We start from the raw sequence: 25,543 nt of genomic DNA on the forward strand, positions 1-25,543 counted from the left end.
TAACAGTGTAATTTACTGTCCCCTCAAGATAACTCAACACACAGCCATTAATAACTAAACCGCTGGCAACAAAAATTAGTATGACCCCAAGTTAAAATGTCCAAATTGGGCCCAATGTGTCAACATTTTGTGTGGCCACCATTATTTTCCAGCACTGCCTTAACCCTCTTGGGCATGGAGTTCACCAGAGCTTCACAGGTTACAACTGGAGTCCTCTTCTTCTCCATGACGACATCACGGAGCTGGTGGATGTTAGAAACCTAGCACTCCTCCACATTCCATTTGAGGATGCCCCACAGATGCTCAATAGGGTTTAGGTCTAGAGAAATGCTTGGCCAGTCCATCACCTTTACCCTCAGCTTCTTTAGCAAGGCAGTGGTCATCTTGGAGGTGTGTTTGGGGTCATTATCATTTTGGAATACTGCCCTGCAGCCCAGTCTCCAAAGGGAAGAGATCATACTCTGCTTCAGTATGTCACAGTAAATGTTGCCATTCATGGTTCCCTCAATGAACTGTAGCTCCCGAGTGCCAGCAGCATTCATGCAGCCCCAGACCATGACACTCCCATCACCAGCTCTGAGGAAGGGGGCCTGACCCCCGAAACACGTTTGCGGTCCTGACTGAAGGACTTGTTCCAGTTCACACATGGTGGATGCTTGTAACATGATTTTATCCTTACTTCTGTGAGTATGCATTTGGCATTTTTATTAAAAATTTGCAATTATTGACCACGGGTAATGCACTAGGTGTTTGCGCCTCCTTTTCCTTTCTTTTCTATGTACCCATGTTGGAGTTCCCTGCCTGAGGAGAGCAGCACGCCAGTCTTCCCCTTCGAAGTGAGCGCTAGGCTGAATTTTTGTACTCCCATCACCATGCCTGACTGTAGGCAAGACACACTTGTCTTTGTACTCCTCATCTGGTTGCCGCCCCACACGCTTGACACTATCTGAACCAAATAAGTTTATCTTGGTCTCACATGACCACAAGACATGGTTCCAGTAATCCATGTCCTTAGTCTGCTTGTCTTCAGCAAACTGCGGGATTTCTTGTACATCATCTTTAGAAGAGGCTTTCTTATGGGACAACAGCCATGCAGACCAATTTGATGCAGGGTGCGGCATATGGTCTGAGCACTGACAGGCTGACCCCCCCCCCCCCCCACACACACACACACCCCTTCAACCTCTGCAGCAATGCTGGCAGCACTTATACGTCTATTTCCCAAAGACAACCTCTGGATATGACGCTGAGCACGTGCACTCAACTTCTTTGGTCGACCATGGCGTGGCCTGTTGAGTGGAACCTGTCCTGTTAAACCACTGTATGGTCTTGGCCACCGTTCTGCAGCTCAGTTTCAGGGAATTGGCAATCTTCTTATAGCCTAGGCCATCTTTATGTAGAGCAACAATTCTTTTTTTCAGATCCTCAGAGAGTTCTTTGCCATGAGGTGCCATCTTGAACTTCCAGTGACCAGTATGAGAGAGTGAGAGCGATAACACCAAATTTAACACACCTGCTCCCCATTCACACCTGAGACCTTGTAACACTATCGAGTCACATGACACCAGGGAGGGAAAATGGCTAGTTGGGCTCAATTTGGACATTTTCACTTAGGGGTGTACTCACTTTTGTTGCCACCAGTTTAGACATTAATGACTGCGTGTTGAGTTATTTTGAGGAGACAACAAATTTACACTGTTAGTCTCCATTCACACTGGTACGACTTGTCAGGCGCCTTGGTCAGCCTGACAAGTCGTGCACCGTTGCGTCCTATAGTGTAGTACAGGACCGGTTCTAATAGGAGCGACACAAGTCGCTCTGACTTAGAAAAAGGTTCCTGTACTACTTCGGGGCGACCTGGAGCGACTTGCATAGACATTCATTTTATGAAGTCCGTGCAAGTCGTGCCGAAGTCGCGGTGCACGCGACTTCACAGATCGCCCCCTAAGTCGGATCGCCGTAGTGTGAACCGAGTCTTATACAAGCTGTACGCCCATTACTTTACATTGTAGCAAAGTGTAATTTCTTCAGTGTTGTCACATGAAAAGATAGAATAAAATATTTACAAAATGTATAACCTACTACAGAAGTCACATGGAATTAATGCCCTATTTGAGTGCGGGAAATGTTTTTCGTTGAAAGGCCATTCAGTCACACACCAGCACAAGAATCTGTATTCCTGTTCAACGCAAGATAAAATGAGAGAGGACTTAGCCAGTGATGTTTTTCCTACATAATGCAAAGAATTTTGGTATTTTCTTTTTACAGTACTCTATGGAGAAAATTGAACCACTGACATCAGTCTGAACTCCAAAGGAGTGCAGTCTTATAGTTGTAGCACAGTCCCGCACACACATGCATTCTTCAGACAGTAACCGGTGTGGCAAATACATATGGACTTCATGGTGAAATTGAAGTTCAGGACCCCCATGCCGCATGGCAAGAGCGCTCACCACTCCGTTACCATGCGGCCTCATCCTAAGAGCGCAGTGGAATTCCTATAATTGTATTTGGATTGCTTTTATTATTCTCTGTAGTCTTTGACCTTAGCTTTTGCAATTGGGTGGACTGAAGTAATTTCCTGCTGTGGACAAAGACCCAATTTTTTTGCCTTGTGACCTGCATGCTACAAAGCATTAGAGACTATTATAGATTTGTATATTACCGGTACTGTACGTGCTACAGGTTGGTAACCAAGCTACATTGCCTGGCCAAAAAAAAAAAAGGTGCCACCTGGAATTAACTAAGCAACTAACTAAAGCCTCGTACACACGCAACGAATTTCCGCCGACCGGTCGTCCGTCTTTTGTCCAGAGTGGTGTCTGTTGGTTGGAATGTGCTCTAGACTGCACACAAATTTTCCCGTACGACAGAATTCTACTTCAGAAGTGATGTCATGTGTTGGATTGCTTTCTATGTGTTCTTTCATTTCTGAGCATGCCTAGTCTTGCTCATAAGATTTTTCCCCATTGAAATCTGTACTAATGAGACGAAAATCGGACGTGTTTTGATGGTCGACAAAAATTATATAGCCTGCACACCAGGATTTTTTCGGGGCGAAAAGTCGGAGTCGGTTGTCGGAAGCACCATACTAATAATTGAAGAGACAAGAACTCACTGCTCAAGGTGGTGTAATTGCCTGATGACTCACACCGGTGCATGCCCCGGTTCACCTCCGTGTAAACTTGATAAAGGAAAAGGAATTGGCAGCACTCCAGGTTGAGTCAAAATCCAGATTTATTGACTGGACATTCAAATATGACAATCGTGACAAGGTAGACGCGTTTCACACACTGACTGTGTGCTTAATCATTAATCAAAGATTAAGCACACAGTCAGTGTGTGAAACGCGTCTACCTTGTCACGATTGTCATATTTGGATGTCCAGTCAATAAATCTGGATTTTGACTCAACCTGGAGTGCTGCCAATTCCTTTTCCTTTATCAAGTTTACACGGAGGTGAACCGGGGCATGCACCGGTGTGAGTCATCAGGCAATTACACCACCTTGAGCAGTGAGTTCTTGTCTCTTCAATTGTTAGTATGGTGCTTCCGACAACCGACTCCGACTTTTCGGCCGAAAAAATCCTGGTGTGCAGGCTATATAGTTTTTGTCGACCATCAAAACACGTCCGATTTTCGTCTCATTAGTACAGATTTTGACTCAACCTGGAGTGCTGCCAATTTCTTTTCCTTTACCATACTAACAAGCCGAAAATCGGCAGATCGGTCGTCGGACGAAAATTCCTGGCCAAATTTCTTCTCGTGTGTACGGGGCTTAAACGAAGCATGGATTGGATAGTTACTGCATGTGCCCAAAGAATGAGGTCGGCTGACTACCTGAATATACTGAATGACCAGGTTATTCCATCAATGGAGTCTTTCTTCCCTTATGGCACGGGCATATTCCTAGATGACAATGCCAGGATTCATCGGGCTCAAATTGTGAAAGAGTGGTTCAGGGAGCATGAGACATCATTTTCACATATGGATTGGCCACCACAGAGTCCAGAACTTAACCCCATTGAGAATCTTTGGGATGTGCTGTAGAAGGCTTTGCTCAGCGGTCCGACTCTCCCATCATCAATACAAGATCTTGGCGGAAAATGAATGCAACACTGGATGGAAATAAATCTTGTGACATTGCAGAAGCTCATCAAAACAATGCCACAGTGAATGCGTGCCGTAATCAAAGCCAACGACATATTAGAGTGTGTGACTTTTTTTTTTGGCCAGGCAGTGTATATCAATTCACATGGATTAAATGTGATGTATCCTATGTAGAACAAATGTCAGACTTTCTTTGGGATGGTCGGGGGGGATTGTGTTTATGTACTGTTTTCTCCAGAGCTACACATAAATTCTATATGTGAAAAAGTATCATGTGGCCTATTTTTTCTATTTGAACAGTTTTTAGATTTTATTATTTTTTCAATCCTATCAAGTCTTTAAAGCGGAGCTCCATCCAAAAGGGGAAGCTCTTCTTGTTCGCTTCCACATTTTGGCACCTTTTGGGGGAGGAGGATGGAGTGGATACCTGTCAAAACCAGGTATCCGCTCCCACTTTTGGGCAAAATCGCTGTAGAATGATTGCGGCAACCTATTAAATTTCCAACCCCCCCCCCCCCCCCGCTGTCTTCTGGGAGACACACAGGTCCAAAAAGACAGCGGGAACATTCAGAAAGCGCAACGCGACCCACAAATTGGTCCCAAGACCTTTTGGACAATTTCATTCTCCCAACTTTGCGGGAACAGTTTGGGGATGGCCCCTTCCTGTTTCAATATGACCACGCACCAGTGTACATAAAGACATGGATGAGTGAGTTTGGGGTGGAGGAACGTGACTGGCCTGCACAGAGTCCTGACCTCAACCCGATAGAACACCTTTGGGATGAATTAGAGCGCAGCAACTGCGTGATGCCAGGCCCTCCCTCCAACATCAGTGCCCAACCTCACAAATGTGCTTCTGGAAGAATGGTCAAACATTCCCATAGATACACGCCTAAACCTTGTGGATAGCCTTCCCAGAAGAGTTGAAATTGTTATAGCTGCAAAGGGTGGGCCAACTCATCAATATTGAACCCTACGGAGAGTAGGAGGAATTATGTCCTATTGTTGGTGTCAGTGACAGGAATAGTGCCTCATTGTTGGTATCATTAAGAGGAATTGTGCCGCTTTGTTGGTGTCAGTAGGAAGAATAGTGCCAATCGTTTATATCAGTGGGAAGAATTATGTCCCATCGTTGGTGTCAGTAGGATAAATAGTGCCAATCGTTTATATCAGTGGGAGGAACAGAGTCCCATTGTTGGCATTAGTAAGAGGAATTGTGCCGCTTTGTTGGAATCAGTAGGAAGAATAGTGCCAATCGTTTATATCAGTGGGAAGAATTATGTCCAATTGTTGGTGTCAGTAGGAGAAATAGCGCCCCATTGTTGGTGTCAGTAGGAGAAATAGCGCCCCATTGTTGGTATCAGTAGGAGAAATAGTGCCCCATTGTTGTTGTCAGTAGGAGAAATAGCGCCCCATTGTTGGTGTCAGTAGGAGAAATAGCGCCCCATTGTATGTGTCAGTAGGAGAAATAGTGCCCCATTGTTGGTGTCAGTAGGAGAAATAGCGCCCCATTGTATGTGTCAGTAGGAGAAATAGTGCCCCATTGTTTGTGTCAGTAGGAGAAATAGCGCCCCATTGTTGGTGTCAGTGACAGGAATTGTGCCCCTTTCTAGGCAGCAGTAGGAGGGATAGTGGCAATCGTTTATATCAGTGGGAGGAATTATGTCCTATTGTTGGTGTCAGTGACAGGAATAGTGTCTCATCATTGGTGTCAGTAGGAGGAATAGTGCACCATTGTTGGTGTCAGTGGGAGGAATAGTGCACCATTGTTGGTGTCAGTAGGAGGAATAGTGCACCATTGTTGGTGTCAGTGGGAGGAATAGTGCACCATTGTTGGTGTCAGTGGGAGGAATAATGCACCATTGTTGGTGTCAGTGGGAGGAATAGTGCCCCATTGTTGGTGTCAGTGGGAGGAATAGTGCACCATTGTTGGTGTCAGTGGGAGGAATAGTGCCCCATTGTTGGTGTCAGTGAGAGGAATAGCGCCCCATTGTTGGTGTCAGTAGGAGAAATAGCGCCCCATTGTTGGTGTCAGTGACAGGAATTGTGCCCCTTTCTAGGCAGCAGTAGGAGGGATAGTGGCAATCGTTTATATCAGTGGGAGGAATTATGTCCTATTGTTGGTGGCAGTGACAGGAATAGTGTCTCATCATTGGTATCAGTGAGAGGAATAGTGCCCCATTGTTGGTGTCAGTGAGAGGAATAGTGCCCCATTGTTGGTGTCAGTAGGAGGAATAGTGCACCATTGTTGGTGTCAGTGGGAGGAATAGTGCACCATTGTTGGTGTCAGTGGGAGGAATAGTGCCCCATTGTTGGTGTCAGTGGGAGGAATAGTGCACCATGGTTGGTGTCAGTGGGAGGAATAGTGCCCCATTGTTGGTGTCAGTGGGAGGAATAGTGCCCCACTGTTGGTGTCACTGGGAGGAATATTGCCCTGTGGGTGGGATAAAGTTAAAGCGGAGTTCCACCCTAAAATGCAAGTTCCGTCCATCTTCATGCCCGGGGTCACCTGAAAAACAAATGGATAATCACAATTTTTTTTTTTACTTACCTTGTTTAGAAGAAAATATACTTACCTTACTGCCTCTTCCTCCCCTGGGCAGCCATGGCGATTCGTCACTTCCTGGCTTGCAATGATTCCTGGGAGCTGAACGTCATCGCTCCCAGGAATCAATGCGCCTGCATCGGCCCCGACGTTAGTTCCGGTGCAGGCGCCGTCATACCTTGCTAAACAGCTTCTGGGCATGCCCAGAAGCTGTGCAGGAATGACGCTGCGGCACCAGAAGTGACGGCGGGGCCGGCGCAGTGCATTGTGGGACAGAAGAGGACACAGAAGAGGATCGGCTGGCCTCAAGCTGCCCACACCTGAGATGGCAGCGCTGGAGAAGACTCTTTCAAGGTAAGTATTTCTTCTAACAGGTAAGTGCAACCTGGGACAGTTCAGAGGCTATTCATTGTGGAATGCACTAGAGCTGCACGATTCTGGCAAAAATGAGAATCACGATTTTTTGGCTTGGAATAAAGATCACGATTCACTCACGATTCTCAAAAACTTTTTTATTTGAAAGATTTACAACCTCTGAACATTAGGTTATCAAACAAGATGGCAATAAAATAAGCCATAATACTCTTTACTTCAAACAAATTTAAAGAAATGTAATAACAAAACAATGTAATGTGAAATAAAGAAATGATCATTACATTTAAAAAAACAGTTGGATATTTGTCAGATAAACCGATTTAAAGGTTCTTCGCTAGAAACACAAGCCTGTCAACATTTTGAGGCTTTAGTGCAGAACGGCGACAAGTGACAATGTTGCCCCCTGTGCTAAAAACCCTTTCAGAAGGGGAACTGATTGCAGGAATGCAAAGGTATTTTCTGGCCAGTTCAGACAATCTTGGATACTGCTCCTTGTGAGCCTTCCACCAGACTAATGGATCATCTTCACTGTCAGTGTTGCCTAAGAACATGTAAGACTGTAGCTCCAAGGTCAAGTTTATGGATTGCTGTTGTGAGCCTGATGCTGGTGGCCCTTCATTTCCTTGTGCTGCTTTGAAAAAGCTACCTAAGGTCTTTCGAGTCTTCTTTGCAGGACTGCTACTACTACTACTACTACTACTAGTAGTTGTAGGGAGACTTTCCTTAACGGTTATTAGCTGTGACATCTCATCTTTTAGTCTGTTCTGGATAGCAGATTTGTTATCCTCATTGACGTAAGTCATCTTAAACCTGGGATCGAGGGTTGTGGCTATGTCGAGAAGGTCTTGTGTTTTTTGGTCATTATATTTTTCCTCCAGATACCCCAAGATCTTTGATTTCATTGTGCGAATAAGATCAGAGTCATCCTCCTTAACAGTCAAAACAGAAGTCTGAAAAAGGTGGAGAGCAGGTTTCACAGAAGAGACACTTACATACTGCTCTCCTGAAAGAGCATCTGTAAAGTCTGCCAGTGGGGTGAGAGTCTTGTCCACAGCCTCAAGGACCTCTAGGTCTTGCCATGTTGGCAAGAGGTGCCTAGCCTTGCGATCAGAAGAGAGGACCTGGGTGATGGCAGCTTGCTGCTCCAGTATCCTCCTCACCATAGCCTGCCTAGATCCCCACCTTGTTGGACACTCTGTCTTAAGGTTGTGGTCTGGTAAACCAAGTTGTTTTTGTGCCTCAGAAAGTTCCCTCTTCCTCCTCCAACTGTAGCCGAAACACCCGACAAGCTTTTTGCACAAACCCATAGCACGCTCAATTCGTGGGTCCTTCATTGCATTCTCGATTGCAAGATGAAGCCTATGGCCAAAACACTGCAGTCGTGTCCAGTGATTTATGGATATGGCCTTCACAATGTTGCTTCCGTTGTCTGTAGTGATGCACACAAGATTTTTCTCCTCCAACTTCCAGTTTATGAAAGCATCCTTCAATCCCTGTGCCAAAGCTTCACCAGTGTGGTCCTCAGGGAAAAACCCAGTTTGTAGGCACCGACTTTTCATCTCAAAATCTTCATTAATGAAATGGATGGTTACGCTCATGTATGGTTCCATTGCTCTGCTGGACCATAAATCTGAAGTTGCTGCAAAATTAAGTACATCTCGCAATTCCGTTGCAACTGTTTCACGACATTTGTTATATAGAGCAGGGATTGCAACATGTGAAAAATGATTGCGAGAGGGCACACAATATCGCTTATCAAGGGTTTCAATGAGTTTTTTAAACCCTTCTTTTTCAACAGTGGTCACAGGAGCCATATCTTTAAGCCAGGTGAAATGTGATTGCGTTTGTTATTTCTTTGTGCCTGGGAGAGGTTGTTGGGTACGGTGTTGCATTGAATAATGTTGCTTTAATTGAGGTTTGTTTTGTCTGGTTGCAGGTACTTTGTGGAGTGGTTTTTTTTTTCTGTACCATCTCATACTGTTGTATGTGATAACGTTTCAGGTGATTAAACAAATTGGTGGTGTTACCCTTTGGTGCACAAACAACGGCTAAACATTGTTTGCAGTATATTGTTTGCTGAGTATCATCACATGGTTTGAAACCGAAATAAGCCCACACTTTGGAATAGGATCCTGTTTTCGGTACTAAAACATGGCCGTCTGGGTTTTCATCAGACTGACTTGCGCATTGCTCTGCCTCACTCATTCTTCTACACGTGCAGTACAGCAGTACCCAATGTGACGTCAACACAGTCACTCCTTGACGAAGTTATCTCGAGATCGTGAACAGACTGCTTCCCAGCTCTCTCCTGTGAGTGTTCGTGAAAATAAAATTGGCTGAACTTGGATTAGAAAATCCAACAAAAAACGACCACCAGCGATTGCGTTGATACAGAAGACCCCAACTGGGCTAAAGAGTCCTGTTTGAATTTTGTATATTCTCCAATCACTAAGGTACTGCTGCAGCTCTCTCTCTCTTAGTATTCAACTGGGTACAGTGGAAACATGTACCTATAGAGAAAACAAAACAAGAGCGCACACTGTCATCTGCTTTAGTGTACACTTGCAGCTAATGCACTGACATTTAAAAGGAAATGAAACAAACAATTTCCGCTTATATGCTTCCTCCCCCTCTCAGGTGCCACATTTGGCACCTTTCTTGGGGGGGGGGGGGGGACAGGTACCACGGCGCCGTCCCTCGGAAGTTCAGCCCTCCTCCTCCTTTCTCTGCCACCGGGCCAATTAAAGTGCAGCACGCTTTGCGCATGTGCAGGAGTAAGTCGGCTGTGAAGCCGAAAGGCTTCACTGCTGGGTTCCCTCACCCTGAATGGCGGCGGCAGCATCTGAGAGCCGTTACAAAGATTGGCTTTAGGTGCCAACATCGCGGGAACCCTGGACAGGTAAGTCCTAATATTAAAAAGTCAGCAGCTACACTATTTGTAGCTGATGAATTTTAATTTTTTTCCTGGGGGCGGAATTTCTCTTTAAGTTACACTATAAACCTGACGCTAGAGGACTAATGGGCTAAAACACTAGGAAAATGTCCATAAAAGTAAATTACAAAGGCGCAACGCAACACATAAATCCTCTGTGATATAGACAATTTCATCCAATATAAGAATATCAAAAATACGAAATCAATAAATCCACATTATGTCCAAAAGAAAAACGGTGAAACGGAGACCAACACAACATGCTCCTGTTAGTGAAAGAGGTCTTAAAGAGCAGGTATTGTACTCTTTTTTTCCCTTTTTCCTGTGGACTTAATGTGAAATAATTGATTTTAGTATTTTTGAGATTTTTACTGTATGAAATTTGGTCTATGTCACTGTGTGGACCCGACCCCATGGATGTCCAGGGGGGCCACCTGTGTGCACCTGCTGGTCGCTACACAAGAGATGGTAAATTAGGACATAATTTATTTTTTTTTAGATATTTGAATAACATATATTTTCATTATATTATTATATTATTTATTGTATTAAATATATATATAATATATATTTTTTTAATACAATAAATAATATAATGAAAATATATATATTATTCAAATATCTAAAAAAAAAAAAAAAAAATTATATATCCTTAAAATTATTCTTTGGCCATTAAAACTTTAAAACGTGATTTCATTGACCACTTTTGCTGCTGGAGTGATACATTCTCAGCACCACGTATATTTATACATTTATTTATTTATTTTAGTGATTACATTTTCTGCACATAACACTACCTTTTCAGCATTTTTACTTGTGAATTATCAATATAATAATAATTAATGAAATTATTATTTTCATTATATTATTTATTGTAATATATATATATATATATATATATATATATATATATATATATATATAATGAAAATAATAATTTCATTAATTATTATTATATTGATAATTCACAACAAGTAAAAATGCTGAAAAGGTAGTGTTATGTGCAGAAAATGTAATCACTAAAAAAATAAATAAATGTATATTATAATGAAATAAATATATATATATATATATATATATATATATATATATATATATATATATATATATACATATATATACATATATATATATATATATATATATATATATATATATATATATATATATATATATATATATACATATATATATATATATATATATATATATACATACATATATATATATATAATATATGCATATATATATTCATTCATTACAATATACATTTAATTATTTATTTTTTAGGGGTTTCCCCGCTCTCCCCCCCTCCTCTGTCCTTGATTACCTCATGGAAAGCTCATCAGCCATAATTTTCTCTGACCTGTGAAGAAATAGGACCTCGTCACTTCCGGGGACAGAGCAGGCGGGGCTGAGGTGGGACGGAAGAGGTGGCGCGTCATCTGCAGACTGCAGAGTTGAATTGAGGAGGCGTGACGGAGGTGCGGCCTGCCGCGTCATCTGCAGAGCACTGAATGGAGGAGGCGTGACGGAGGTGCGGCCTGCCGCGTCATCTGCAGAACGGAGAGCGCTGACTAGGGGAAGTGTGACGGAGGTGCGGCCCGCCGCGTCATAGAGGAGGCGTGTCGGAGGTGCGGCCGTGAAATAACCCCACCCCCAGAATCGCCGATATTCGTGATGGAGATCGCATAGGGGGGTGGATCGAGATCGCGATCCCAGAACGATTAATCGTGCAGCTCTAGAATGCACTAGCCCTGACTGTCCCGGGGGTATTTTTATGTATTTTTTTTTTTTTTTTTAGGTGGAACTCAGCTTTAAGCATGAGGTCACAGTTTGGAGACCACTGTTGTAGGGTGATGACACTAAGCCCTACTAACTGTGTGAACAGTGTAAGCTTCATGACACACCACTGACACCAGTATAAAGAAACCCTAAAGTTTTACTCTGAGATGAGGAAAACATCAGGCCTATGTGTTCCTGGAATCTTGGATTGTCTTGTGTATTTCTTGAGGAACCGTGCAGTAACCCAGCATGGAACGTTTCCTCTGTGCAGGAGGACTGATCACTGCTGCTCTCTCTCCATGTACAGGGTGATTGGTCTTGTCTCCGCCCCCTCCTGTAGTTTTCTGTAGTGGGTGGAGTCTATCCCACAATTCTTCTTTCTGCACAGGTTATATACTGGTACGTGATGACGTCACGGCTTCTTATACCAGGTAATAACAATGCGGCTTGCAAAGGCATTTGGTGACTTTGGATCATTTGTGGCCATTGAGGAATATAATTAAATGATTTTTTTGTGCCAGAAGTTTAGCTGTAAATCTCTTACTGTTTATCCCTCATGGATAGGAGCATTACTATAAGGGACGGTCTGTAACCGCCCCTGAGGAGCTCACCATCTAATATTCTTCACATCAGAGGAAGATGAGAATATGTGCAGGTGATATGACCCCCCCCCCCCCATCCAATCCACACAGAGTGCTGGAACCCCCTTTTCTCCTCCATCTCATAATAAAAATACATTTTTACCTCTTGCTTATGGGGACTAATGAGGGCTACAACAAAATGGCCGCTTCCTGATTCTCTATTTTATTATTAACCGCTTGCTGACTGCCCGCCGTATATATACGGCGGAAGGCTGGCTTGGCTGTGCAAATCGCCGTACCTATACTGCGATCCCATTCACCAGCAGGGAAGCGGCCGGCGGCCGTGATTGCCACCAGGCACCTGTGATCGCTCCTCGTGAGAAGAGAACAGTGGTTTGATGTTGTAAACACAGCAGACCGTTGTTCTCTCTGGAATCAATACAGAGCTCCTGTGTTCCTCCTATTTAGGAACACAGGTCTCTCATAGTTGCCCACATTTAAAAAAAAATTCCAGGGACACTTTGCAGTACAGCTATCAATTACCACGCCCACTTCCCTGAAGCTCCGCCCACTCTACATAATTAGTCTCGCCTATTTATCAGATTATAGAGTCTACTCAATATAGAGAAAGTTACAGGACATTAAAAAGGGAATTTCAAATTTAAGGCCACAGTAGCAGAGTTGGAATAATTCTCCCATTCAGCTGCACTACTTCTACATAACATTTATGGGCAGCCCGACTAACAGGCGCTTCCAGGGACAATATAAATTACCTGGGACAGGCTCCTATTTGCAGGGACTGTCCCAGGAAAAAAGGGACAGTTGGCAAGTATGGACTCTCTGTGTTGATACCACAAGCCCACCTCCCTCACAGTTAGAAAACACCCCCTAGGCTCACATTTAACCCTTTGATCGCCCCTGGGTTAACCCCTTCCCTGCCAGTGTCATTAGTACAGTAACAGTGCATATTTTTAGCACTGATTACTGTAGTAATGTCACTGGTCCCCCCAAAAGTGTCAAAAATGTCAGTTAGGGGTCCAATCTGTCCGCCGCAATGTCACAGTCCTGCTAAAAATTGCTGATCGCCGCCATTACTAGTCAAAAATAAAACCGAAAAATCTTTCCCCTAGTTTGTAGACGCGATAACTTTTGCGCAAACCAATCAAAATACGCTTATTGTGATTTTTTTTTTTTTTTTTTACCAAAAGTATGTAGCAGAATACAAATTGGCCCAAAATTATAAAAAAATGTAATTTTTACATTTTTTTGGGGAATGTTATGTAACAGAAAGGGAAAACTATTTTTTTTTTTTGTTTTTAAATTGTCACGCTTTATGTTTATAGCGCAAAAAATAAAAAATCGCAGAGGTGATCAAATACCACCAAAAGAAAGTTCTATTTGTGGGGAAAAAAGGACATTCGTTTTATTTGGGTACAGCGTCGCACGACCGCGCAATTGACCGTTAAAGTAGCGCAATGCCGGAACGCAGAAAATGGCCTGGTCATTATGGGGACCTGGACATCGGTCCAGAAGTGGGTAATGGAAACAATAACTAAATGTTAAATTAAAATTGTCACTAATAACTATCGCAGAAAAAAAGAAATAATGTTATAACATTTCTTTTCAATGTGTCAAAGATGCTGCTGAATGGTAAAATCTGTTCTACAACCAAATGTCAGTCCTATTATTACACATAGACTCATCGCCCTCTAGCGTTTCCTAGATGTAACCGCACCCCCACTCCAGCGGTGACTGAAGGGTCAGCGGTACCGTGCGCTCCTTCCACGTCCTCCCAGCAGCTTCCTGGTTACCATGGCGACGGACACGCGCAAACTCAATGAACTAGTGTGGATGTCGGCGGCCATTTTCTTGTAGCCCCCGTGGAGACAACAGAAACTTGTCACAACGTTACTCTATTTTCCAGCAGCTGCTGGTGCTTGTTTGGCTGGAGGGAGTCTGCACAGCGAGGTGGAGGTAATACTGTCCTCTAATTGGTTATATGAGTTGGGGAACCGAAAAGGGGACCTAAACCATGTATTTTGGGGGGGTTAGATGGGAGTCATGTGACCTCACTAGGACATGTGTCATCTATAATACTCCCCAGATGCTCAGGGGTGGGATCAGGTGATTGTGGCTCCCTACAGTTTATGACTTCTTCTTCTTATTATTACACTAGAATGATTCTCATTGGTGGGCAAACCAAGACAGTGGAGGTCTCCGTATGACATCACAGAGGGGAGACAGCTGTAACTCCACCCCCTCATCTCTAAACTTTTCATTATCGGTTCCCCATCAGTGTCCCCCCCCCTTACATCAGTGTCCCCTCTTACATCAGTGTCCCCCCCTTACATCAGTGTCCCCCCCTTACATCAGTGCCCCCCCTTACATCACTGTCCCCCTTACTTACATCACTGTCCCCCCTTACTTACATCAGTCTCCCCCCCTTACATCAGTGTCCCCTCTTACATCAGTGTCCCCCCTTACATCAGTGTCCCCCCTTACATCAGTGTCCCCCCCTTACATCAGTGTCCTCCCTTACATCAGTGCCCCCCCTTACATCAGTGTCCTCCCTTACATCAGTGTCCCCCCTTACATCAGTGTCCCCTCTTACATCAGTGTCCCCTCTTACATCAGTGTCCCCCCTTACTTACATCAGTGTCCCCCCCTTACATCAGTGTCCCCCCTTACATCAGTGTCCCCCCCGTTACATCAGTGTCCCCCCTTACATCAGTGTCCCCCCCTTACATCAGTGTCCCCCCCCTTACATCAGTGTCCCCCCCCTTACATCAGTGTCCCCCCCTTACATCAGTGCCCCCCCTTACATCACTGTCCCCCTTACTTACATCACTGTCCCCCCTTACTTACATCAGTCTCCCCCCCCTTACATCAGTGTCCCCTCTTACATCAGTGTCCCCCCTTACATCAGTGTCCCCCCTTACATCAGTGTCCCCCCCTTACATCAGTGTCCTCCCTTACATCAGTGCCCCCCCTTACATCAGTGTCCTCCCTTACATCAGTGCCCCCCCTTACATCAGTGTCCCCCCTTACATCAGTGTCCCCCCTTACATCAGTGTCCCCTCTTACATCAGTGTCCCCTCTTACATCAGTGTCCCCCCTTACATCAGTGTCCCCTCTTACATCAGTGTCCTCCCTTACATCAGTGTCCCCTCTTACATCAGTGCCCCCCCCCTTACATCAGTGTCCCCCCTTACATCAGTGTCCCCCCCTTACTTACATCAGTGTCCTCCCTTACATCAGTGTCCCCTCTTACATCAGTGTCCCCTCTTTACATCAGTGTACCCCTTACATCAGTGTCCTCCCTTACATCAGTGTCCCCCCCTTACATCACTGTCCCCCCTTACATCAGTGTCCCCCCCCCTTACTTACATCAGTGTCCCCCCCCCTTACTTACATCAGTGTCCTCCCTTACATCAGTGTCCCCTCTTACATCAGTGTCCCCCTTACATCAGTGTCCTCCCTTACATCAGTGCCCCCCCCCTTACATCAGTGTACCCCCTTACATCAGTGTACCCCCTTACATCACTGTCCCCCCTTACATCAGTGTCCCCCCCTTACATCAGTGTCCCCCCTTACATCAGTGTCCCCCCCCCTTACTTACATCAGTGTCCTCCCTTACATCAGTGTCCCCTCTTACATCAGTGTCCCCCCCTTACATCAGTGTCCCCCCCTTACATCAGTGTCCCCCCCTTACATCAGTGTCCCCCCCCCCTTACATCAGTGTCCCCCCTTACTTACATCAGTGTCCTCCCTTACATCAGTGTCCCCTCTTACATCAGTGTCCCCTCTTACATCAGTGTCCCCCCCCTTACATCAGTGTCCCCCTTACATCAGTGTCCCCCTTACATCAGTGTCCTCCCTTACATCAGTGTCCCCCCTTACGTCAGTGTACCCCCTTAAAATCAGTGTCCCCCCTTACATCACTGTCCCCCCTTACATCAGTGTCCCCCCCTTACTTACATCAGTGTCCTCCCTTACATCAGTGTCCCCTCTTACATCAGTGTCCCCCCCTTACATCAGTGTCCCCCTTACATCAGTGTCCCCCTTACATCAGTGTCCCCTCTTACATCAGTGTCCCCACCTTACATCAGTGTCCTCCCTTACATCAGTGCCCCCCCTTACATCAGTGTCCCCCCCCTTACATCACTGTCCCCCTTACTTTAGAGTTCCCGCCAAAGTCCCCCCACCCTACATCAGGGTCCCTATCAGAGTTCCCCCTTAAATCAGAGTACCTATCAAAGTTTCCATTACATAATTACATCAGACCCTCCCCCACACATCACAGTCCCCATCAAGGTCCCCGTTACATCAGGGTTCCAATCAGAGCCCCCCCCCCCCCCCTTACATCAGGGTTCTGATCAGAGGCCCCCTTTACATTAGAGTCCACCCTTACATCAGGGTCTCCATCAAAGTCCCTGTTACATCATTGTTCCAATCAGAGCCCTCCTTACATCAAGGTCCCCAGCTGAATCCTCCCTTACATCAGGGTCCCGATCAGAGGCCCCCTTTACATTAGAGTCTACCCTTACATCAGGGTCTCTCATTACATCGGAGTCCCACCTTGAATCCGAGTCCATCCCTACATCATGGTCCCCATCAAAGTCCCTCTTACATCAGGGTTCCAATCAGAGCCCTCCTTACATCAGGGTCCCGGGTCATCATAAAAATCCCCCCCTTACATCAGGGTCCTCATCAGAGTCCCCTGTAATATCAGGGTTCCAATCAGAGCCCCCCTTACATCAGTGTCCCTCCTTACTTCAGAGTTGCCACCAAAGTCCACCTCTACATCAGGGTCCCTTTTAGAGTCCCCCTTACATCAGGGTTTCAATCAGAGTCACCCCTTACATCAGGGTTCCAATCAGAGCCCTCCTTACATCAGGGTCCCCAGCCGAATCCTCCCTTACATCAGGGTCCCGATCAGAGGCCCCCTTTACATTAGAGTCTACCCTTACATCAGGGTCATCATCGAAATCCCCCCCTTACATCAGGGTCCTCATCAGAGTCCACCGTAATATCAGGGTCCCAATCAGAGCCCCCCTTACATCAGTGTCCCTCCTTACTTCAGAGTTCCCACCAAAGTCCACCTCTACATCATGGGCCTTTTAGAGTCCTCCTTACATCAGGGTTTCAATCAGAGTCACCCCTTACATCGAGGTTTCAATCAAAGTCCCCCTTACATCAGGGTTCCAATCAGAGTCCCCCTTATATCAGGGTTACAATCAGAGTCCCCCTTACATCAGGGTTGGAATCACAGCCCCCCTTACATTGGGGTCCCTATCAGAGCCCCCCCTTACATCAGGATTTAAATCAAAGTCCCCCTTACATCTAGGTCCCCATCTGAGCCCCCCTTGCATCCCCCATCAGAGTCCCCTGAGTCCCCTTGCTCACCCTTGGGGGTATCAGTATTTTTAGCCATTTAAAAACACAACAGTACTGATTTACAATAATAGAACGCTTGTGATATTTTCATTGCTGCACATCATTTGCTTATTTTACCTGTTGTTTTTTTTTCTTACAGTGCAATTTATTGGATATCACTCGGAGCGATTCCAGGTATAATCACTGTGGAGGAGACTGGTAAATGGGAGTTCACCAATCCCCAGCTGCCTGCCTGCGGTCATCTGTGGAGGCATTGGGTGTATGGGAGAGCAAGGTGAGCTCTGGGATTGGAAGATTAGGTGAATGGAGGGGGGGGGGTGCCCTTCTCAGTGGGTGTGAGGGGGGGGGGGTGCCCTTCTCAGTGGGTGCGGGGGGTGCCCTTCTCAGTGGGTGCGAGTGGGGGGTGCCCTTCTCAGTGGGTGCGGGGGGGGCGGTGCCCTTCTCAGTGGGTGCCCTTCTCAGTGGGTGCGAGGGGGGGGGTGCCCTTCTCAGTGGGTGCGGGGGGGCGGTGCCCTTCTCAGTGGGTGCGGGGGGTGCCCTTCTCAGTGGGTGCGAGGGGGGGGTGCCCTTCTCAGTGGGTTAAAATGGATAAGATAGCTATAAATTGTGCAGATAGTGAAGATCTGCTAGGTGTGTGGCAGTATTGGACTAATTTAGCTCAAAATTGATTTTTTAACCACTTTAGCCCCGGAGGATTTTCCTGCTTAACGTCCAGGCCACTTTTTGCAACTTGGCACTGCGCGGCTTTAACTGACAATTGCGCGGTCATGCAACGCCGTACCCAAACGAAATTTACGTCCTTTTTTTCCCACAAACAGAGCTTTCTTTTGGTGACATTTGATCACCTGTGCGATTTTCTTTTTTTGCGATATTAATAAAAAAATAGCGAAAATTTTGCGAAAAAAATTGACATTTTCTAATTTGACAGTTAAAAAATATCCAATATATTCAATTTTTGTCATATATTTAGGCCAAAATGTATTTAGCTACATGTCTTTGACAAAAAAATTCTCAATGAGCGTATTTTTAACCGCTTTAAGACCGGAAGATTTTACGCCATTCCTGACCAGGCTATATTTTGCGATTCGGCACTGCGTTATTTTAACTGACAATTGCGCGGTCATGCAACGCCGTACCCAAACAAAATTTACGTCCTTTTTTTTCCCCACAAACAGAGCTTTCTTTTGGTGGTATTTGATCACCTGTGCGATTTTTACTTTTTGAAAAAAAGAGCGACAATCTTGAAAAATAAAACAATATTTTTTACATTCTGATATATAACATTCCCCAAAAAAAATGTATAAATCAACATTTTTTAACATTTTAGGCCAATTTGTTTTCTGTTACATATTTTTGGTAAAAAAAAAAATCACAATAAGCGAATTTTTATTGGTTTGCGCAAAAGTTATCGCGTTTACTAACTACGGGAAAGATTTATCATTTTTATTATTTTTTTTTTTTTTTTTACTAGTAATGGCGGCGATCTGCGATTTTTTTTTTTTTTTTTTTTTTTTGCGGGACTGTGAGATTGCGGCAGACAGATCGCACCCCTAACTGACATTTTTGACACTTTTGGGGTTACCAGTGACATTACTGCAGTAATCAGTGCTATAAATATGCACTGTTACTGTAATAATGACACTGGCAGGGAAGGGGTTAACTTTATTGATGATCAAGGGGTTAAATGTATGCCTCATGCTTACTGACGTGTGTGGGGGGGGGGGGAGGGGACTGTGTGACACAGGGACAGATCGCAGGTTCAGCTATGCTGTATTTTGTATTGCTGTAATCATTTTTATATGAATAAATGGTTGTGGAGCAAACAAATCATCTGAGTTTCCAATTATTTCCATTGGGGGAAAATTCACTTTGATATACGAGTGCTTTGAAATACAAGCATGTTTCTGGAACGAATTATGCTCGCAAACCAAAGTATTACTGTATTCATAAAGAATGACATTAAATATAATATGCCCAAATGCATGGTGTGAAAAAAAAACATGGGAGATGTGGTTCTCATCGGTGCTAACAAGGGAGGGGTTATGTGCCATACAACCCCTGGTGTCATAAAAAGACTGGTAGAACCTTCAAGAGTGGATGAAACAGGGGTTGGATGCACTTAGGCAAAAACTAAGGAGTGAAATGTGTGATAATCAGGGCTTTGTCTTCAGAAAAAAGGTGCAGGAACTCAACCACGACCCTGTGTTTACAAGTGATAGCAGGGGCGTAACTACAGGGGTTGCAGGGGTTGCGATTGCAACCGGGCCCAATGCTCCAGGGGGCCCAGAATTGGATAGGAGGGGAGGCGGGGTCAGCATGTAGAGAAATCACTGTCCTCCTTTTTCCTCCTGTAGCTGCAGAAAGAAAATGGAGGAGATTGGATCCTCTGTATGCTACCCCCGCCACTCCTCCTATCCAGTTCACTTGTGTTCTGCTGTCTCTGGGCCCCTGTGTGCTCCCCTGGTCCCCCCACTGTGATCCCTCCCCTTTCCTGCCGGCTGCTGCAGGGGATGTGTAACAATAGAGAACCAGGAAGCGGTCAGTAAATATGTAATTTACCAGCTCCTTGCTTCTCTAAATGGACAGAGTCATTGTCAGTGACATTGTAAAAAAATAAAATAAAATGATAAAAAATAATACAATTAAAATACCAAAAAATAAAAACGACTGACACCAGTGGGTGAACTTTCAGGATCACAAAGGTCACACTTGCAACCGGGCCCTGGCATTCCACCACCGTGGGGAGGCCCCAAGATGGCAGGAAGGGGCCCATTGCAAAACTTGTGAAAGGGACCCGCTGTGGGACCGCAATAAAGGGCCCCGCAAGCGGAGTAAAGGGCCCCAGGATCAGTGGGAAGAGCCCGGGGTTTGAAGGGAAGGGCCCCGGCCAGGGGTCCGGGGGGGGGCCCTTCATGGTTTCTTGCACCGGGGCCCTGAAGGTTCTAGTTACGCCTCTGAGTGATAGTGATGAGCAGGGAGCAGAGGGCCTGAGCCAAAGGTGGTGGAACTGAGATCCACCAAGTTCCAGCTGAAAAAAATCCCTGATGATAATCATGTAAAAAGAGCAAGGAAGGTAATGATGAGTACGTCCAGAGCCCCTGAAGAGAGGCTGTCCTTTAGAAAAATCCATTCGTTAGCCGGTCTACCTTTCTTACCATGTTTCACATTAGGCCTATATTTAAGCCCCATACACACGATAAGAAATTCTGAAGGGAAGTTTCGTCCGACGACCGATCTGCCGATTTTCGGATTGTTAGTATGGTGCTTTCGACAGCCGACTCCGACTTTTCGGCTGACAAAATCCTGATGTGCAGGCTATAAAATTTTTGTCGTCCGTAATACAACGTCCGATTTTCATCTCATTAGTACAGATTTCGACGGAAAAAAATCTTAAGTGCAAGACTAGGCATGCTCAGAGACGAAAGAACACATTGAAAGCAATCCAACACATGACATCACTTCTGAAGTAGAATTCTGTCGTACAGGAATTTAACCTCTTCACTTTCCACATCAGACTAGCATGCCGCAAAAAACGGACGTCAGATCGTTCGATAATCTGATCGTGTGTACGGGGCTTTAGAATGTAACATGAAACATGGTCGCAGTCTACCAAAAGGCCTTCCATAACAAAGAGAGGATTGTGGAAATGATGTCTACCTTGTTTTTTACTATTAACACGAGATTTCTCACTTACTTTTTCATAAAGACTTAAGAATACATATTATGCCAAGTGGGAGTATTTAGAAGGACCCAAGGATCTGTATAAGGACGTCATGATGGAGAATTGGCTGCACCCTACATCACCCGGTAAGAGGAGACTTTCATTTCTTGTATTGAAGATCCAATGATACACACATCCTCTGATATAAAGACATAGAAACAATGTATTCAGTCAGTGTGTGCGTTTCCTACAGATGGATCCAGTAACCAAAATACCCCAGAGAGATCTCCCCGTCCTCTGTATTCCTTGGATTCCACACAAGGGATTGTCCTACAGGGTTGTCAGGTACGTGAAGGACGTTGTCTTAGGTTTCGTTCACATAGGGCGTATCAGTGCGTACTCCATGCGAGGGCCATGTTCACCGCTCGGGTGCTCCGTGCATCCCCGTGCAGGCAGCCCTATTGATGTCTATTGGGACTCAGAGGCTGCAAGGGCGGAACAGCAACTCATAATTTGACATCTGTGCAGGAACTGTGTGTTTGGGGTTGTGGCAGGAGTCACTTTGGGCATGGGGGGTTGTGGACCCCAAATTTCTTTAAAGAGGTTGGGAGGCACCATGTCCAGCCTTGTGTGGCTTTCTTATGTGTAAGTCACCCTGCATATTTTATGGATGCAGGGTGACCGGGAGGGTGGTGTACACTGAGAATATGGTTTGGACTACTTCAAATGGGACAGTATATGCATTACCAATATCTCTAAGGAAATATGGAGATCTATCTTATTCCTATACAATTTAAGGCACAGGAAGTGCAACTCCTAATTTGGGTGTCCAGGAACTATGAGAGACGCTATGTCTGCTAATCAATGTGTATTAGCTGCAGAGAGAGGGGGGGATTGTTTCCAGCAGCCCCTCCTAAAGTATGTCTACTGATTAACTAAGTGCTTTTGTCTAAAATAGGACAGTATGTTAATTGGGTCTGAGACTATTGATAAGTATGTTAATGAGCTCATCTGGCTGTCTACTAAGAGATGTAATTACACAGTCATTGTTCATGTGGTATTCTCAAAGTATATATAAATGCTGTGTTTCTTTCAATAAAGGTAGAAGAGAGTTATTCTCACTTGACCTCAATACGGAGCCTTGTCTTGTACTTGGGGGAGAGGGGGAACTATTTGTATGGGCTTCATGTATGGCGGATTGGAGTGGTCGATAGCTGTCCTGGTGTTCGGGAGCGGATTATCCTAGACGACTGTAACCCCTTTCATATTTTGGGGTGTTGTTACAGGGGTCATGCACCCTCATTCACACAGATGTCAAACTGGGAGCAGTGCTATGTCCTTGCAGCCGCTGGGTTCCAACAGATATCAATGGGGAATGTGGGGTCCCCCAAAGATCTGTTTTGCACGAGTGCATCCCCATGGGTACACATGGCCTTCTACACGGGGTGAGCATTGATATGCTCTGTGTGATTGAGGCCTTATTGGTGCAAATCTAAACAGCCTAAAGCTGAATTTAATCTGTTTAAATTTTGCCCTGCCTGGTTCCTCCCTAACCCCTCTTATGCCAATGAAATTGTGCTATTTTTATTACATACCTTATTTTAGATCCAGTGGCATCATGATGGGTCTCTCTGCTTTTCTATGCAATTCAGGAAGATCATGGCTGGTTGGAGGAGCTGGCACAGTGCTGTACATAGCTTTCTGAAAACATGAAAGCACCCTGCCTTGGTACTTCTCTAAATAGCCCTCATCTCTGATGCAAGCAGTGGGCTGGCTGTTGGGAGAAGATGTATCACAGGGCCTTGATGGTTGAAGTTAAGCAGCTTTCACACTGAGTTGTTCAAGCGATTTTACGTTATAAAAAGCTCCTAAAAAGCTTCAGCTATGAGGAAAGACTACAAGCATTGAACTTATTCTCTCTGGAGAGGAGACGCTTAAGAGGGGATATGATATCAATGTACAAATACCATACTGGTGACCTTAGTATCTTGAACAAACTATTCAGAGAAAGGGAATACAATAAGAAACGGGGCCACTCACTAAAACTAGAGGAAAAACGGTTTAACCTTAAAATACGTAGGGGGTTCTTCACTGTCAGAGCAGTAAGGATGTGGAATTCTCTTCCACAAGCAGTGGTATCAGCAGGGAGCATCGATAGTTTCAAAAAACTATTAGAAGGGCACCTTAACGATGACAACAATGTACTATTGACAGCAAGCAGCAGGGCTACTGTTAGAAATCATTGGGCCCCGTAACGTCTACTTTGCAGGCCCCCCCCCCCCCCGAATATATCAACACAATATTTTCACTAAAAATACACTAAAATCAATATTAGTGGACACAAACATAACAGAGAACCTGTGTGAATTAGAGCCCATTCACACTAGCGCGACTTGTGAGGCAACTTGTGTTGCCCCAGGTCGCCCCAGGTAGCTTAACAAAAGCAATGTTAATTAATCAGTGCCGTCTTAATTGGCACTACTGAAGTCGCTCCGACTTCAGAAAAGGGTCCTGTACTACTTTGAGGCGACCTGTGATCCGACTGTCCCATATACTTCAATGGGAGTCGCCTCCTTATCTTAATTGAAGCGACTTGTTATCAGACTTTCCAGGAAGAAGAAAGAGATTAGCCAGGCATTCCCCACATTGCAGCCATGCCTATAATGGAATATATATACCATTATTTATATATATATATAATGGTATATATATTCCATTATCTCTGCTTGGTCTGTGTGAGTGGCACTGGTGGACACAGATAAGTGGCACTGGTGGACACTGATTCATGGCACTGATACGTGGCACTGATACGTGGCACTGATTCGTGGCACTGGTGGACACTGATTCGTGGCACTGGTGGACACTGATTCGTAGCACTGATAGGTGACACTGATAGGTGGCACTGGTGGACACTGATACGTGGCACTAATATGTGGCACTGGTGGACACTGATACGTGGCACTGTTACTTGGCACTGGTGGACACTGATATGTGGCACTGGTGGACACTGATACGTGGCACTGGTGGACACTGATTCGTGGCACTGATACGTGGCTCTGATACGTGGCACTGATACTTGGCACTGGTGGACACTGATTCGTGGCACTGATATGTGGCACTGGTGGACACTGATTCGTGGCACTGGTGGACACTGATACGTGGCACTGATAGGTGGCACTGGTGGACACTGATACGTGGCACTGATACGTGGCACTGATACGTGGCACTGGTGGACACTGATTCGTGGCACTGATATGTGGCACTGGTGGACACTGATACGTGGCACTGGTGGACACTGATTCGTGGCACTGATACGTGGCACTGATACTTGGCACTGGTGGACACTGATTCGTGGCACTGATATGTGGCACTGGTGGACACTGATTCGTGGCACTGGTGGACACTGATTCGTGGCACTGATAGGTGGCACTGGTGGACAATGATACGTGGCACTGATACGTGGCACTGGTGGACACTGATACGTGGCACTGATACGTGGCACTGATACTTGGCACTGGTGGACACTGATTCGTGGCACTGATATGTGGCACTGATACTTGGCACTGGTGGACACTGATTCATGGCACTAATATGTGGCACTGGTGGACACTGATTCATGGCACTGATACGTGGCACTGGTGGGCAATGAGGAAATTAGTAAAAAAACAGAAAAGGGGAATTAGGTCACAACACATCCTATTCTGATTGGCACAACACAAAGTCGTCTGTCATATAAGTCCTGCAAAATAATTCACAAGTCACGGTAAAGTCACGGTAAAATCGCGGTAAAGTCGCGGTGAAAAGTCGCTCTGACATGGGGCGACTTTATGGTCGTGGCAGTGTGAACCGGCTCTTAGCCCTTTTTAAATTTTGTTTTACAATTTTTTTTTTAAATGTTAAACATTTTTCCAATTATTTTAATTTTACAATTTTTTAAAATGATTTATTACAAAGTTTCATTTACATTTTGTTTTTTACAATTTGTTATTTTTTTTTTACAAGGCAGGGAAAGGGGGGCACACGGGGAGGGGGGGGGGAATTAGAAGCAGGCAGAACAGGAAGGGAGATCAGTGTCAGAGAGGCAACTACAGGAACAATGCCGTGTGTCTGTGTCTCTCCCTGCAGCAGCTGAAAGCTGGCAAGAGGGGAAGAAACTGA

The 25,543-nt window shown here is 45.1% G+C and overlaps 3 protein-coding genes across 3 annotated transcripts in view; 1 reads left to right on the plus strand and 2 right to left on the minus strand.

Annotated features, from left to right (window-relative positions):
- Positions 1–25,543, minus strand: part of LOC309564357 (uncharacterized protein) — a 1,447,080-nt gene that overhangs the window by 1,097,971 nt on the left and 323,566 nt on the right. The gene's annotated exons all lie outside the window — the stretch shown is intronic.
- The window catches only part of LOC309563361 (uncharacterized protein), a gene marked incomplete at its 5' end in the record, with an annotated part of 123,144 nt that overhangs the window by 80,137 nt on the left and 17,464 nt on the right, over positions 1–25,543 (plus strand). The gene's annotated exons all lie outside the window — the stretch shown is intronic.
- Positions 7,350–8,485, minus strand: LOC309562826 (E3 SUMO-protein ligase ZBED1-like; the record flags this gene model as incomplete). The annotated part of the gene is made up of 1 exon (XM_082267140.1): positions 7,350–8,485. Exon 1 carries the CDS (start codon positions 8,361–8,363, stop codon positions 7,350–7,352), a length of 1,014 nt encoding a protein of 337 aa, XP_082123266.1. The 5' UTR covers positions 8,364–8,485.

The sequence above is a fragment of the Pelophylax lessonae genome (genome assembly GCF_965119305.1).
Source record: "Pelophylax lessonae genome assembly, chromosome: 9".
In the NCBI taxonomy this organism is placed as follows: Eukaryota; Metazoa; Chordata; class Amphibia; order Anura; family Ranidae; genus Pelophylax; species Pelophylax lessonae.